General features: G+C 42.8%; 1 protein-coding gene across 1 annotated transcript in view; it reads left to right on the top strand.

The window, feature by feature from the left end:
• The window catches only part of LOC111959436 (coiled-coil domain-containing protein 148), a 70,552-nt gene that overhangs the window by 16,570 nt on the left and 35,920 nt on the right, over positions 1 to 18,062 (top strand). The window contains exons 2-8 of the mRNA XM_023980977.2: positions 9,586 to 9,650; positions 10,178 to 10,299; positions 13,211 to 13,314; positions 14,757 to 14,851; positions 14,996 to 15,153; positions 17,160 to 17,255; positions 17,516 to 17,697. Coding sequence (XP_023836745.1) covers positions 9,586 to 9,650; positions 10,178 to 10,299; positions 13,211 to 13,314; positions 14,757 to 14,851; positions 14,996 to 15,153; positions 17,160 to 17,255; positions 17,516 to 17,697 — 822 coding nt within the window. The remainder of the gene's footprint in view (positions 1 to 9,585; positions 9,651 to 10,177; positions 10,300 to 13,210; positions 13,315 to 14,756; positions 14,852 to 14,995; positions 15,154 to 17,159; positions 17,256 to 17,515; positions 17,698 to 18,062) is intronic.

Genomic DNA, 18,062 nt, shown 5'->3' with positions numbered 1-18,062 from the left:
CACAAGTATCAAGAGAACATTCCTGGTCATCCCTACTGCCTCTGATCTGGCGGACTCAAGAAACACATGCTTCGTTTGTAATGATGTCGGAGCGTTGGAGCGTGCCCTTTGCTATCCACAAATAAAAAAGAACAAGAAAATGTTTTAGTCTGGTTTGCCTGCTACTAGGAATTTGAAATGATTTATACTTTTACTTTCGATACTTAAGTATATTTTAGCAATTACATTTACTTTTGATACTGAAGTATATTTAAAACCAAATACTTTTAGACTTTTACTCAAGTAGGATTATACTGGGTGACTTTCACTTTTACTTGAGTCATTTTCTATTAACATATCTTTACTTTTACTCAAGTATGACAATTGGATACTTTTTCCACCACCGGAAAGTTAGCCCTTTAAAGCGGGTCGACTGCCTGACATTATATATAGCTGTTAGCATAGCGGCTATAGTGGAGTTCCACTCTGCCAAGTGTCAACTTTTTCAGACATTGCACAGCGGGAGTAAATTGCAGGTTATTCCGGGACTGTTCTCTGCTTCCAGAATCATGTCAAAACTTTGTGCTGGAAAATTGAAAAACCTGAAGAGAGGAAAGAGCCGTGGAAATGTTGATTCGTCAAAGCTTCTTTATGCCCACCATTTCCTCAAGGCTCAAAATGTGTCCGTTTTCATCTTGTCACTTTATCAAGACATACAGATGTAGGATCTTAATTTGATCAATCTTCTGTTGACGAGGAGCTTCTGTTAAGAGTCATCTAGCTCCTCAACATCAACACTAGATCTTAAAACCAACCACAGTAAAAGTACATAATAGCATCTGATGAAATGTCAACGTAAATGTCATGTACTTGAACTAAATTTATTAAGTTTCAATGTCTCAACCCCTTTCCCTCAAGTTAATTACTAAACATACAGCACTTTGAAATTGCTTGACATTTAACAAGTGAATCTTCTGCGGTTGAAAAGAACGGCCATGATGGAAGCAGCTGAACCTGTAGGTTGAATCTGGTTTCAGTTTTAGACTTGGAGCCTCGGCAGCCTGTACGAACCTCTGACATCAGCCCACATGACTTGAGGAGAACATAGGTTCCTGACATAGGGGAGACGCCATCACCTCAATCCAAATCCAGCACCCAAGCGTGTCTGCACACCACTCTGGGGCGACATCCGATACCACATTTGTAGTATTTCACTCAACCTACATCAACAGTCAACACATCACTGAATAGTTAGGCTAGGTGATACATTGAACTATAGAGTTCACTATGAGGCCCACCAACTATACTGACGAAATACAYCCGTCATGCAAATGAAGCCATCTGCGAGCACATCTTAGAACAAAACACTTGGCCATTTTGGCCCCAGATGAACGTGTATTACTTACGGCGATATGACATCAGGCTTAACAATTGTCCATTCATCACGCAGTGTCATGCCAGGTTATGTCATGTTGTCCAGTGCTCAGTGACTGCTGCTGAATTCTCTGGAGGCCGTTTGTTAGGCAACGCGCTCAGCAGGGAGACGGCCTGTCCGCTTCAGACTTCAGCCTCTAGTAACCAGAGAGCAGGAACCCCTGAGGGATACGGTAACATGCACTTTGTCTTTGAAATATTCAACAAGATGCCATCCTCCTCCTCCCGTTCGAGAAGGTAGGGTTGAGAGCTGGCAGAAAAGACTCTGGTCTGGTGAGTCAGCAACATCTGGAGCAATTCACAGTGAAATGGCTCTTTCCCATTCACTGCTGTCCACTCCACATWGCACAAGTCTGGAGCGCGGCGAGCTGCTGGTCTTTCAGACTCAGCATGTCAGGACTATGAAAAGCTATTTCACTAGGGGGGGGAAAAAAATCTATTGTGCACCTAATCTCTCAAAGCGCTGACATGCTTTGTGTTCTTTATTATCGTTAGCCGCCCAGGATCCAATCAAAGCCTGAAATCTGGAGCTCTTTCAGGAATTTATCTACATATATCTAGTGTGATCGGCAGCGCTGAGCGGCTGTACCTCAACCCAACAACCCATAGTAGCAGAACTGAATGCAGACTGCATGTGGAACATTATCCTTAAATGACCTTGATTTTATATACAATACATGAAAGCTGGCATTACATCTAATAGAGGACTAGCATAGGTTCTGCAATATGGTGGGTTTTATTCAAATACTGTACACGGTCCAGTGACGTCAACGGTTTCAACTTTCACGTGTGGGTGTTGGTTCATCTCTTCTCATCCTGTCGAAAAGGTCACCGATTAAAATACATTGTGCTCACAGTTCTTCTATTCCCAGAAAAGTATTTTGCCCAAGTGATAAAACAGGGATAGATATTACAGACTGACAGTGGAATTTCTCTAGTCTACAACTTGTGGTTGGCCTCAAGGATTGGGCTAACTCTCTTAAGACCACACCATGCACATGTGGGATGGAAAGAAAGAGGGAAAAAGGTTTGACGGAAAAAGAGGCATCCTAAAAAAGAAGGGCAGCTCTTGATGGATACCCATTCTTAATGGATATTATGATTCAGTGATGGCCAGCTACTGAACCACAGAGGCAGTAGAGTGGCTGAAGATATGTCCAAAATGGCACCCTATTCCCTATACAGTACACTACTTTTGACCAGGGCCCATAGGGCTCTGGTCAAAACTAGTGCACTATGTAGGGAATAGGGTACAGGAGGTTGGTAGCACCTTAATTGGGGAGAATGGGCTTGTGGTATTGACTGGAGCGGAATCAGTGGAATGGCATAAAATACATGGTTTCCAGGTGTTTGCTGCCATTGAAATTGCTCCGTTCCGGCCATTATTATGAGCCGTTCTCTCCTCAGCAGCCTCCACTGGAATAGGGACCATTTGGGACGCATCTTGAGTGTCCTTCCAGGGGTACACAGCGGGGTACAGAGCCTCATCACCTGTCACAGGTTGTTCAGGGCACACATGGAAACCCAGACAATCATGGATGAAAGCCGTGGTATATCAGACATTATAAACTGGGTGGTTTGAGCCCTGAATGCTGATTGGCTGACAGCCGTGGTATATCAAACCGTAAACCACGGGTGTGACAAAACATTCAACTTTTCCCTGGTCTAATTACGTTGGTAACCATTTTGCGTCGTTGAGTCGTGCCTAAGAACAGCCCGTAGCCGTGGTATATTGGCCATATACCGCACCCCCTCGTGCATTATTGCTTAATTATACCACATAATTATGAGAGAAAACGACTTGTTTACTGTTCTATTTATGTTGGTAACCAGTTTATAATAGCAACAAGACACCTTGGGGATTTGTGGTATATGGCCAGTAGTCATACACACTCACGGCCATTCGTTAAAGTGAAATATTACTCAATATCTCATCATCTTTGGAGTGTATGCATAATGTAGGATTTATCATTATCTGATGAGAGAGAAAACCCTTTATTATCTGAAACATATCAAGGATTCAGATGAACTTGGGAAGAAAACAAACAAATGCACTTTATCTAACTGGAGTTGTTATTTCAACCCTCTCAGCTCTTGTGGACCGGTGATGAACTGTGCAGGTATTTTCTGGACAGGGGACAGGCTTTCAACGTGATTGCTTGAGGCAGGTAATAATGGGTAACGCTGAACATTAAGTTGCTCTTAAACTATAATTACTACATTGTTGTTACACAGTACTGTATTGCTTTGTAATTGCAGAAAGTGGAGTGGTTTTTGTAATTACATGACCAACGTGAACAACAGGTTAACACAATATTGTTAGGAGTTTAATTAATTAGCATCCATTCACACACATCCCCTCTCAGCAAAAATACACTGATGATTATAACCTGTAAACATATAGCTGAATACATGTCACTAAACCAATAGCAGACCGCAAAACAAAGATAATGAATGCTTTATATAATGGGTATTATTCAGACATGAAATGTAGGCCAATGGGCTAAAATTGTTGAATAATAACAATTCCAATATGTAGGGTGACCCGAGCGTACTGTCTGAAAGAGCAGAATTAGACAGAATGATTCACCAATGAGGGGCATCTAAGATCAGCTGAACTATTCAACTGACTGATGTCAGTTCCTGTTAAACAGCATCTGACATGAGCACGGGATCAAAACAATCACAACMAACCAGAGAAAAAAGGGCCTTTTGCAAGCAGCAACACACAGTCTAGGCCAGCTTCCCAAATGACAACCCTATTCCCTACATAGTGCACTACTTTTGACCAGAGCTCTATGGGCCCTAGTCAAAAGTAATGCACTATATTGGCAATAGGGTGCCATTTGGGATGCGRCCTGGCTGTGTTTCTGCTAAGACTCAGACTATAAAAGCAGCAGTTGTTCCCATGATCACACAAACAATGCAGCTTTCTTCATCTAGGGTCAACAGTCACAGTCTCACAATAACAGAGGAGCACAGAGCATTAATTGACTACATCTATACCTAACATACAGGCAAGAGTGAGGGATGGCAACTCGCGAAGGGTCGGACACAATTCAAAACAAACGTTATTGTTGCTGCTATGCTCCATTTCCTACAGACTCCAATGAGACGTTTTCGATTGTCTCCCATTGTGGTCTGCACAAAAACATCCTCCTCACCACTCGTGCTAGAGCAACACCACTGTCTCCAACCAAGAACACTCGCACAAAGAAGGGTTTTATATTCAGCCTTTGCTGCAATACCTCATGATAAATGTTTATTTTAATTTGTCATGAAGTGAATTCCTTCAATAGATGTCAGCTGTTGGGAGGGTGGCTTGGGTAATGTGCATCACGAGGAGCATCGCATAGTGCATCTGACCTTGGAGAGGCAGAGAAGAAGAAAGGAAGGAGAGAGAGAGGGAGAGAGGCAGAGAGAGCGAGCGAGAGAGAGAGAGGGGGGAGAAGGCAGAAGAGAGAGGATAGAGAGAGAGAGAGAAGAGCAGATAGAGATGGGGAGAGAGAGAGAGAGAAAGAGCAGAGAGAAAGAGCGAGAGAGAGAGAGACAGAGCGAAGAGAGCAGAGAGAGAGGGGGGAAGAGGCAGAGAGAGAGAGAGAGGGAGAGAGGCAGAGAGAGAGGAGGGAGAGGCAGAGAGAGACAAGAGAGAGAGGCAGAGAGAGAGAGAGAGAGAGAAGAGAGAGAGAGAGAGAGAGGCAGAGAAAGAGAGAGGCAGAGAGAGAGAGAAGAGGAGAGAGAGAGAGAGAGAGAGAGAGAAGAGAGAAGAGAGAGAGAGAGAGAGAGAGAGAGAGGAATCACACAGACTCTGAGTATAGGCTGGTAGTATAACATGACCTCAAACATCACCACCGCCACCTAGTGAGCTAGACTCGTAGAAAAAAGGGTTCCAAAAGGGTTCTGCMGAGGTCCCTAAGGAGAACGCCTTTTTGGCTCCAGGTAGAACCCTTTTCGGGTTCCATGAAAAACCCTCTGTGGAAAGGGGGCTMTATCTGRAACCAAAAGGGGTTTACCTGGCTTCAAAGGGTTATTCTATAKGGACAGCCAAATAACCGTTTTGGGTTCTAGATAGCACCTTTTATTTAAAGAATATACAGTACAGTGTATGGCAACTAGGTATGGACTGATGCCTGTAGAATATAAAGAGCTACATCTAAGTGGTTAGATGGGAGATATTCTAGGTATCTGATGTTGTTGATGATTCGTTGTCAATCTATTGACACCATTGGTGACCAGGCACAATACTTTTCAAMGGAAGAGAAAGTATTGAGAAGCATTGGAAGAGAACAACAGACAGAAACAATTCCTTACAATAACCAAAAGGTTATTTTGAACACGGTGATGCACACCAAAGAGAGCAAGTCACCAACTGGACCAAAAGTGATTGGGTAAATAGGGAGAACTGAACAAATAAGTAGTTCACGCAGCTGTCAATCAAATCTCCGCAGCAAATGCACAAACACAACCCGTTGGTTCAGCTGCCCTGACAATCAAGGACATTCTTTGTCTCTGCCTTCATGTACATGGTGAGAGATTTGTGAGATGTCAGAGATCAGTCAATTCTTATCGTATGCAAGTGTCCAGAGGCAGTTGGTTACACTGGTCTTCAGCAACACTACTTCTGCATATGCTCTTGTAAATGTCTTCCCATGCAAGGCAACAGAGTCGCGCTATCCATCTTGTGAAGTGTTACGATGGCACAGCAGACTATTCCTGTGTGGTTTGAGTTATTTGGATGAGCAACGTCAGTTCAAGAAATACAGTCACTTGTCACTCAGGTGATATCGATTATGAAATAATTTAAACTTTAAAATGTTGTGGCTACCTTCTGTCATTCCTATGCGGCGTTTAGTTCAGATATTTGTGCACATTCCCAGAGGTGCATTTTAAATGAATGCTTGAAATGAAAASGTGGAGACGTCAAAAAGTTCCGAGTAGGCTACGCATCTCTGAAATAGCAGGGAACCGTTTTGCTGCTATCCTGAGTGGGACAGTGAGTGATTGGAGTGGGGAATGTAGGCAATAGTGCGCGCTTGTGGTAACACTAAACTCCCACTGTTCCTTACACTGTAATACTGAAAATAAATGACCGTTCGCCGAGCTTCAAACTGACACGCCTTGCACTTTCCCTTCGAGTAAACCTAGTATCAATCTGCCCTAAAATGCTTCGCCTTGATTTGCGTGAATCCAGAAAACGGCTACGTATGGGACACGTGAACTAGTCTAGCTGAAATTAAAAACATGAACACGTTAACAGTACGAAGAAACCACAAAAATTGCCAATCCCAAACACATGTATTTTATGTTAGATACACCGATTATAATTTAAAGGGACGAGTGAGTCACTCTCTGGAGCGTGACTAAAAAGGTGGTTTTGGTTCGGAATTGGTGCAGAACTGGTGCAGAACTGTAAAACTATCTATCTAGGCCCAGGCTACGTGATTTGAGAATTGAAAAAAAGTTKAATCAATGCCAATGACWAATGTAGACAGTTAGACTAGGTAAGGACATTTAATACAGTTGTGAGTTTAAACCTAAATAAACTTGGTAAAACAAAGATGTAGTAGGGAAGAATCTCCCGCCCCTCAGCGACCTCGCATTCCTCAGATTCCCACACACTACCTATTCATTCTCTACTGGTGCATTTCAATCACCGGGTCTCAAGGGCGATTGTATACAAAGTAACTCATAGTCCTACAAAAAGTAGCACTTCGTGTAACGTCCACCTGATACAATAATGGACAAATCAAAAGTTTCGGCCACAATGTATCAAAGCGCACATAAACGCGACACTCACGACCCAGTGAAGGTCCCTCAGAGGTGTACCGTGGTAGTGAATCAGTCACCAGATAAATATTAGTGTGCATTAGCTAAGATCCTTGCTTGATATGTGAAGGCTGGCACTGTAACAACACATGCGGTAATTCCTACGGTTTAAAAAACGAATTTAGGACTGGAATCAGAGCTCGTCTAGTGCAGATGCTTTACTTGTACAGATATTGTAATGGTTTTCGAATTAATGAAAGCAAGTCTGTACCTTGAGGAGTATTATTGTGATCGCTGTGTTTTGGCGCGGATCCACATTGGAACATGTAACTTCATCGAAGTAGCACCTCAACAAGTCCGCTCCTAGTCCCATGCATGCGGGGCAGTGAAACTCGCCTCCATAGTGAAGAACAAGACCCCTTCCTCGCTAACCGCTTCCACTCCAAAGGAATACGAGTACGCATGACGTCACCTCACTGTAGGTTTGCAGCCAGTGTTACCCCATTGGGTCTAGTTTGGAAAAGAGGGCGTTTCATTAGTGACTCTCTTGTTGAATAGACCAATGGTAAGGGGGAAATAGTTGCCTTGGTTACACATTTTGTCAACCAAATACATGTTATGCTGTGGAGGTGACCATAATAAGGTAGGATACGGTATAGGCACGTCTTTGGTAGTAKAACATATTTGGTATAGGCTAATCATGTAGTAAACTAAATTGTTTACCAATGTATGTCCCTTTATGTAGGCTACTTACAGTATAGTAGACTAAAAGCGACGTGAAACATGAATTTATCTTGTTCGTGAGTTGGCCTAATAAATATAATTAATACGGGCCAGGTGTAGRCTTGTGAGCAGTGCACAGTGTAGACTAGGCTACTTTTTCTACTGTATATGTAGGCTCTGCGAGTGTCAAATCACTTTGAAACGCCACTGGCAAAGGTTGAGAGCAGTTCATGACGCGTCCACATAGAATTGGCTTTACTGGGTGATGTTCCCATTTATTGCAGAATTGGCCTATAATACAGAGCTCCAATGCAAAAAAACAAACATATTACCGATACGTGGCGTAGGCTACAGACGTGATACATCAACGTTGTAGTGAGACAAACTTTATAGTGAGACGTAGATCTTTCCTGAGACTAGAGGCTATGCCACCTCTAGCCATTTGGGGGGCCATAAATTAGTTTTGGTTCTCCCTGCCACCTCGCGGGAAGAACGGTTTAGTGCCCCCCCCCCCCCCCCCCCCCTTTGCCAGGAGGTGGTGAGAAACGTTTGCAGATTTAAAGCAAATTTCTGTTCATATGATATCTATCCCTCTCCTCTCACCTGTGCTAACACTTTGATCCAGTCACTGTACCTATAGACCACGGGATCAGTGGTATATCCACGCCAAAATGTCTCACAATCTGCATGGGTCATTGATATGGACATTGATATTTTTTTCTGAAAAATGTCTTCCACACTTTAGGTAGCCTTGGAATTAATCCAATACAATTCGTAGAGAAACCTCAAGACACACTTCAGCATGAAGAAAATGATAATCTCATGAATTAAGAATGAATTATTATTCYCTTTTGCTCTTTCCTTAACACCCTCCCACAGTCCTACCATGTAAAATTGATTTCTTCTTTTATTAAAGAACATTTGATGTCATGCTTCAGCGGAGACATTTTGTTTGTGCATTTGTCCGTTTGTCTTACGTTATGATATGATTAATTCACTTTTAATCAGTGTCACTTACGATAATGAACCTCACAATAATGATTATATTATAAGTCATTTGCATAATACATTCCAAATGTATTTAGGAGGTTATGATGAATTCACTTTTATTTAGTGTCATTTACCATAATAAAGCACAGCATCGTTATTATATTATAAGCAATGTACATGAGAAATTCAACATTAGATAAACCCAATAAATATTCTAGCATGTCTCTTTACAGTAACACAGTGTACCATCTGTCATTAACTTTAAAACACTTTGAAGAGCTAATGAGAATTCATAGGCTATTTCCATAACCTCTTAGACCCTGAATGTTGAATAGGCTGTTTTGGGAGAAATTTTGTGATAGTGGTTTTCTCCATTAAGTTCTTCAATGTAAGTTTTAAACCCTTCGAATAAGCTGATCAAAGCAACAGCAGGAACTGCGATGAGGTAGTGTGGTGACCTTTCTATCCAACTTTAAAGAACCTTCTGTTTACATAGTCATGTTTTCCCCTTAGCTGATATAACTTGCTAAAATGCTGTGATTACAATGGTGTAATGTTACATAACATATTACTACAATGATGTTAAGAGATAATTATGTAACTGTGTTACTATTACACAGGTATACAGGCAAATGCATGTAAAGTGTTACTCCGAATGATTTGTTTCAAATCCCGTGTACTATTGATCAACAGATGTGAAGCGATGAGCGGAAGAGACCTACGTGGCTTTATAACCAATTGCCGAACAGAAGATTTAGGTAAGTCAGCTCCAATCCAAACCATTGCTGACGGCTTTACTGCTCTTTCCCCTAGACTCACTGACTTCATATTCTGCTGCTCTCTTAAGCAAATTTGACCTAAAGTCCCTGTGTTAGGAGATTCAGCCATCTCAACCAAGACCTTAATGCCTGCCTTGTCAGTGGCAGCATGGCTTGTGTTTATTCACCCGTCTCCTGGAGTCACAGCTGAACTAATCAGGACCTGTCTGTCTGACATGTTTATTTCCTTCCTTCTTTCTACTCCTTATATAGGACGTAGCTAATCATGAAATCTGCATCCTAAATGGCACCCTTTCCCCTATGTAGTGCACTACTTCATTAGTGCACTACATTGGGAATTGGATGCCATTTGGGATGCACRCAAAGACGCACATCAGAGTGTTATAGGACAGTGGATGTGCCATTTCCATCTCACTTCCTCTGCTCTGTCATAAATGGAAAGAATGCTCAATGCTTACTAGTACACAGTTATATTGTATATCTGATGCTTTCTTTCATTGATATAGAAAAACTGACTCTACGGATGAAGGATGGACTTGGAAGCTCAAAGTATAAACCGGCTGAATATGAGAAACTACAAGCCATAGTTGATGCCAAACAACTGCAGTCTACACACATCGCTCAAAAGGTAGATATTCTTGATTTTTTTACTCTGAGACGGTTTTGGAATATTTTTGTCCCCACATAGCATCTCAAAGTAGGTTTGCTGATCTAGGATCTGCCCATATAATAGTATTCATTACTATCTAAACGGCTAGACTGATCCTAGATCAGCACTCCTGCACAGAAGCTTTATGGATACAGGTCCTGGTTAGTAGTCTATACGATACCAGAGGCAAAGTGTTGATGAATGTATGAAGTCTAAGATGTAATGTTGTATGATATACTGTATATTTAGTAAAGTACAGTATGTTCTTGAACATCCTTAGGTGCAAGCTACCACGTTCATGGAGTAATTCAGCTGTTCTTTTAGGCAACATAACACAACCAACTCGTATACTAATTATGTATGTGCAACTTTCAGTATGGAGACAGTTGATGGGTGACAGACCTGTTCAAATAATGGGACGGTAAAAGACTGAGACAGTGCATGCATGACTCTGCATGATATCTGCACATCATTTCCTTCTGAGGACATATTTATATAGAGTTGTTGTTCTTTCTCAGATGAGCAGCCATGAGGTCTTTCTGAATCACAATCCAGACCTGCATTCAAAATTTGAAGATCATGGGCGTACCCACACGCACGAGCGTGTGCGCTCACACACACACACACACACACACACACACACACACACACACACACACACACACACACACACACACACACACAAACACACAAAAACACACACCCACACGAACACACACACACACTCACACACACCTGTCTCTTATACACATCTAGATGTGTATAAGAGACAGCTATGAAATAGCAGACCATTACGTAACCTATATGGGCTCTCCAAAACGTATCAAATTAAAGAAGAATATCAACATTATAAAGAATTGGATTAGCAGTTTGAATATTCATGAGTCTGCAGGAGGATAAACCATAAAGCTGTTTGAAGTTCTCATCTCTCTGCATCCTAGCATTGTGAGAAGTTAACCCTAGGGGCCATGGGGATTATGCTTGTAGACCTGCAGTGTTTTAATTGGTAAACTGTGGCAGCAGCTTTTTAGTGTCTTGTTATGGTTGCCCATGGCTCGCTCCAATTCAGCTCTCTGCAAGGACCAGATAAGGCATCCAGTGTTTGCATACGCCCGCCCCGCTGAAAGGCAGGCTTTCTATTGTGGATTTCCCAACAGTGATAGAGGGGAAATAAATGACTGTGAGTTGCCGCAGGATGTGATCAAATGATTGGTTCTCCAGTAAGAGAGTGGGAGTGTCCTGGATACTGAGGCCTTACATCTTTGCAGGAGGGCTCCTGATAAAATCCCTAGATCAACACATAATAAAGGGAGAATTCACAGCGTACTTTAATGTCTGGGGTTTCTAGCAGGGCAATCGAGAGCAGTGGTTTGCCTCTGTTTGTTTTGTTATTTTTTATAAGAGAAAGTCAAATAAATGAAAGTATATTAAGAAACTCACCCCTCTTTCTTTTCCCACCAGAAACACACTTTATATAYACTGAACAACAATATAAACGCAACAYGTAAGGTGTTGGTCCCATGTTTCATGAGCTGAAATAAAAGATCCCAGAAATGTTCCATACGCACAAAGAGCTTATTTCTCTTATATTTTGTGCACAAAATGAGCATTTCTCATTTGCCAAGATAATCCATCCACCTGACAGGTGTGGCATTTCAAGAAGCTGATTAAACATCATGATCATTACAAAGGTGAGCCTTGTGCTGGGGACAATAGAAGGTCACTCTAAAATGCAGTTTTGTCACACAACACAATGCCACAGACGTCTCAAGTTTTAAGGGAGGGTGCAATTGGCATGCTGACTGCAGGAATGTCCATCAGAGTTGTTGCCAGATAATTTATTGTTAATTTCTCTACCATAAGCCGCCTCCAACGTTGTTTTAGAGAATTTGGCAGTATGTTGAACCGGCCTCAGAACTGCAGACCACGTACAACCACGCCAGCCCAGGATTTCCACATCCGGCTGTTTCACCTGCGGGTGTCTGAGACCAGCCAGCTGGACAGCTGATGAAACTGAAGCGTATTTCTGTCTGTAATAAAGCCCTTTTGGGAACGATTTCTGATTGGCTGGGCCTGGCTCCCCAGTGGGTGGGCCTGGCTCCCAAGTAGGTGGGCCTATGGCTGTGCCACTGCTCAGTCATGTGAAATCTATAGATTAGGGCCTAATGAATTTATTTCAATTGGCTGATTTCCTTATATGAACTGTAACTCATTAAAATCGTTGAAATTGTTGCGTTTATATTTTTGTTCTGTATATGTTATGCATGTTCCACCAGAATATTTACATTTGCCAATGTATTTTYCTTTCAAGTATTCAACAGTGACAAYGTTTCACATGAATTGCAGCAGATTATGAGCCTTTCAAAGTAAATATTTCAAGGACAAAACCACACACACACTGACTGAACTAAACTGCTGATTAAAGACCATTTTGCCATGATGCATGAAAAGGAAAAATGTATCAATCTCTCATTCTGTGTTGTTCAGCTAGGAACATAGAGCACTAAGGAGGACACTCCTTTTTGGTCATGTTTTATACCACATGTATTACATATAGTCTWGGCCCCAAATGACACCTTATTCCCCACATAGTGCAGTACTTTTGACTAGACGCCTACTAATTTTACCCATAGGTCCTGCTAAAAAAAGAATATRAAGTGAATACAGAATAAAGTGCACTTTATAGGCAATAGGGTGCCTTTTGGGACGCTATCATGATCTACCACGATTGCGGTCTTTGCTTTGGTCATGACTGGTCACAATGATATCAGTGATTATATGATAATGCTAACATAATGATGTCATGTTATCATAAACTTGTGAGGGATTATTGATAAATATCACAGTGTTCCACAGTTAACCATAGGCTGATTTAAGATCTGTTTTTCAGGTGAAGAGGACTCTCCGCACAGCCAAGAAGACCAAAGAGAGCTCCCTACTGAGGCAGCACAGACAGGTGTGGAGCAGAGAAAACATCAAACTAGCCGACGCAGGGTAAGAAACCCCTCCCAGCATACCCATCACCAGAGTGTCAACTATACCATGGCATTCGGGGATCTCTCTTTCTTCACAGGACCTCCTCATTTTTAGTAAAGACGTCATTTAACAGTAAAAATATATATTACCTATCAATTTGGCATGAACACAACCAGTAATGATGTTTTCATCTTATTGTCAAACAAATCACTTCAAAAAGTAGGCTTCCTGCGCATGTTCGTCCACTCCAAAATAATTCCAGCATCCCAAACGCGCCATTTGATGAAGACAAAACACCTAAAAGTGTAATGACATTCAGCGATTGTCATTGGGTCTACACTCTTGTAGCCTGAATTAATTGGTGTGTCTTGCTGACAAAGTTACCTTTTTTGTAGAAAGAAAAGTTGAGACACCTGAAAATGGGCTGAGATACGGGACTGTACCAGGATGACAAGTGCAGCAACATGGGAAAAATGGTTTAAACCATGAAACAGAGGTGGGGGTGTTTGTTTAATTTGGAATAAGCTTTTATTTTAATATTTACCATTGCGGCAATACAAATKGCATTTTAAACAAAGTGGTGAATGGTTAAATTAGCATTATTTAGAGACCCCCCCAAGTTTGACTTTGTTTCATTTGGGGGGAGGGGGGCTCATGTCTCATTCAGGGGGTTTAAGACCCCCTGGGCCCATCGCACTCTGCCCATCACATCCATTACCATGAACCACTGCACCAAATACTGTACTGTAGTCTTTACCCACCCTACTCAGCCAACAGGTCTGGCCAGCACCTCTCCAAGATAAAATTAACAAAAATAAGCCCCTGTAAAATGGGAGATTCAAGATRGTTTTCCATAAACAAAGCAAGAAAGGGGAAGAAAGGGAGCAAGAACGAGAGAGGGAGGGGGTCTCAGTGGAAGGTGCTAGCTGCTGTGGCATTGCAACAGATACTTTCCCTAGCGTGATGATGAGGCAGAGGAAGCAGAAGAATTGGGCCGCCGCGGCCCGCTGGTGTCATGCGTTGTGAAGTGAGAAGGGCAGCGCTGGCTCCTGGGCGCATGCTGCCGCTTCTCGGGGTAATGACTGTGTCGGAGAGATCCAAGGTTAATGGTGTACACAAGCGTGGGTTCCTGTAATGAAGACAGATACACCGATAGACAGGCTGCACCACAGCGCCAGCACATATCCACTGAATTCATTAGTGTGCTGATGATGTAAGAGAGGAGAGAAAAGGTTTGTTTCTATAGTTACAATCCCATTAGATTTTAGCTGGGACTAATGTATGACGATGCGCCACACACTGTGTTGATGCATCCCAAGTGGCACCCTATTCTCTATGGGCCCTGGTCAAAAGTAGTCTACTTTATAGGGAATAGGGTGCCATTTGGGATGTGTTCAGTAGTGCTGGTACAGTATCACTATGATTAATGGAATTCCCTTTGCTCTCTTTTCATGATGCAGGGAAAAGGCTGAAGCTGAGCTGCAAGGATTTCTGGGACTGAATGGTCTGGGCAGTATAATAGACAAGGAAGTACTCTCTGAGCTGCTGGACCACGGTACAGAACCCCTCTCAGTCCTGAGTGCGTAGATACTGTTCCAGTCCCTATAGAGTGAGACAGTACCATGCTTACGCATGTGTGTGTGTCTATGCGCATGCATGTTTGTGTGCGTGTGTGTGCGCACATGGTGTGTGTCATTAGAACTGCTTCTGGAGAGTGAGCTGGATGCGTTCAGGTGTGCCACGGTGGAGCCCATCTGGCAGCTGAGGGAGGACTTGCAGTACAGACTGACTGAAGTCCAAYACCAGCAGCAGCACCAGCCTCCTCAGCCGGCAGACTGGGAGAAGGTACTGCACCAGGTACGTAACAACATGGTCGCTGCCCAAAATGGCACCCTATTTCCTATGTAGTGCACTACTTTTGATCAGGGCTCTGGTCAAATAAGGGATAGGATACCAATAAGGGATATGATATCATTTGGGACATGCCCTGAGAGAGGAGCTGAGGCAATCTGTGCCCACTGCTTCAGAAAGCTGCAGAGGMACTTACTTTTCTCCATCTCTGTTTTTTTATCCACACAATGTAACGCAAGGAATCTTAAGGCATTCACACTCTCTGCAGGTACCAAAATAATAGTGAGTACTTTGCAGATCCTACAGAGACTTGAAATAAATCAAAGTCCTGTTCCTTTCGCACAAAAGTCCTCAGGTTACCCACAGTGCAGCATTCATTCCTCATGAATCTGGTGTTTGTTCGAAATCCATGCTACTAAGTTCACCACTATTGAGTGAATTCTCATTTTGACTCCTGGAGGCTTTTTTATGCTCCGGGAGAGAGGGTGGGATTAAGAGCAGGCGGAGGGGTCTTTAAAACCGGGCCATATAGGGGGATGAGGAAGACCACTGCCAGCCATTTTTGTCTGCCTGCCTCCCTGCCCCTGTGTGAGTGAGTCAGTCTCTGGTGGGTCTTCAGGGACCCGCCATGTCCTCTATTCGCATGCCAGGACCAGCTGGGCTAGTGTCAGTGCCAGCAACGCGATGGGAGAGTCTACTGCTCTCTTTGCGCTCGCTCTCTATGCAAGCATCCATGTGGGCAGGACTAGCAGGGTCAGTGCTCAATCGTAACAGTACGGCTGCTCTACTGGGGGATGCATTCATCGTCAGACAGCACTCTCTTACTACGATCTCGTCTCTCATGCTCTACTCTAGCTATGCTGCATGCGGGGCATCGGTCAGCAGGCATGCGGACAAAATCGTGCCTTGCAGTTCGTTCTTCCTCATCCTCTCACATACTCGCTGGCCTCGGTTTAAAGACACCCTTCCTGCTCTTCGCTTCCCATCTACTCATCCCATCTCTCTCTACTCTCTCCTGCGGGTAGCCATAAAAGTCCGATGATCATCTCTCTCTCTCTCTCTCTCTCTCTCTCTCTCTCTCTCGTTAGAAGGTAAACGATAATTACTAACTCAGCACTACTCTACTGACTGGCACTGAGCTGAAGCTCTCAACTACAGCTCCAAATGATTCTACACTTGTTGAAGTCTTGTTCTTTCCACTGAGAACAACGACGTGTGACGTGTGATGTTTTGGAACAGTGCATACCATGTTAGATGAATAATGTCATCATTCAAGCGACAGCCATTCATTTTGGTTTAACGAACACAATCAAGAGTTTCTTGTGGAGATGAAATCCGGAGTTTCTTGTGAGTCACCTTTGTAATAGTTTCTCTCCATTGGGTGTAAGCATGCATTTKTCCACCTTTAATACATTACCATGAACCCAAATGATGCTGGTGGATGATATATTTGAACATGATTACCTAGGTAGTTACATTTAGATTGAATGGCCTTCATTTCCTCACACTTCCTGTGCGTTTTGAATGAGAACATGTGCAGGAGGAAGGACAATCTAATGCTTTTCTTTGCGATCTAGTATGTACTGTTGCACAATAGACTGCTTTCCTCTCTCTGAGTGGCATCAAAAATCAAACCTGTTAGAAACGGAAAGAGGGTTTAATTACAGATAAATTGGCTTCAGTGAATTGCTTTGATTATATGATTCACTGTATTTGTTCACCAAGTTGAAGATAAAGCAAAACAACACTGGAAAATTGAAATTTTAAATTTCTGTGGATCGTGTACTTTAACAGAGACATCCGTTTCCGCTTCCTCTCACAACATTTTATCAGATACAGAGCCCCTATACCATGATGGATATCAGAGGAGGGCAGACTGATATTTCTCAGATGTAGAGGAAACAAGATAAATGAAGTAACAATTCCTTGAAACAGAGTTTGTTTGTGTTCAAAAATGTGTCAGTGAGGTCMCCGTCTGTGTGAATCTAAGGATCTAATCAACACACGCACAGGTCAACTATGTGAAGGACCAGCAGGATGCCATCAACGGAAAACTTCACACAGAGTATCTGGCCATAGAGGAAGACATCCTGTCCCTGGGAGTGGAGGTACCTAGGTCTCACACCATTAGGGTTGCATAATTCTGATAACTTTCCACAAATTCACAGGTTTTTCCAGAGATCACGGTAGGAAGATTCCTTATTTCCTCCTGATTCCTGGCATCTTCCAACCGGGATTTCCGGGGGGGRAATTTCGAACATGTTTCAACCCTATCTCTTGCCATGCCGTTTGATTGTGCTGCCAACAAATCCAGCCTTAATGTTTCACAATGTCATTTCAAAAGACATAACCATATTGTCCTTTGCAGGAGAGTTCTACCAAAACTGCAGACTGTCTGGTTCCGGTAGACCAGGTTCCAGAGGAGGTTTTGTATATAGACTGCCCCTACCCTGGACTGACAGCCTCCTTGATCAAGGAGTTCCAATCCCTGTCTGAGAAGTACCAGTCCAGGTTGCAGAGTGTACAGGACCGCCTACAAGGACTGGATAGGTAAAGAACTGCGCTGATCACAACTATAGTAGTCTCACCCTGAAGGTTGAATCCACTGGGCACAAACTGGTTGAATCAACATTGTTTCCACGTCATAAAAAATAGTGAATGTAAATGACTTTTAATCAACGTGGGAAACTGATTGGATTTGCAAAAAAAGACATCAACGTCAAGGAATGTCAAGAATCTTTTTTCACATTATAACCTAAATCCAAAGACAGGGTTCAAAGAATGTTTGATTTCACGTTGAATTCACGTTAGTTGACAACTCAATCTAGACATTGAACGGACTTCTGTGTCCAGCGGGTAGATCCTCCTGWGCTGAAACAGGGGTTGCTTGATAGCCCGCCATTTTGAATTGATAT

The sequence above is a fragment of the Salvelinus sp. IW2-2015 genome, linkage group LG36, assembly GCF_002910315.2.
Source record: "Salvelinus sp. IW2-2015 linkage group LG36, ASM291031v2, whole genome shotgun sequence".
NCBI classification, from domain to species: domain Eukaryota; kingdom Metazoa; phylum Chordata; class Actinopteri; order Salmoniformes; family Salmonidae; genus Salvelinus; species Salvelinus sp. IW2-2015.
Note: the sequence above shows the minus strand (reverse complement) of the source record. Positions and strands in the feature narration are given on the sequence as shown.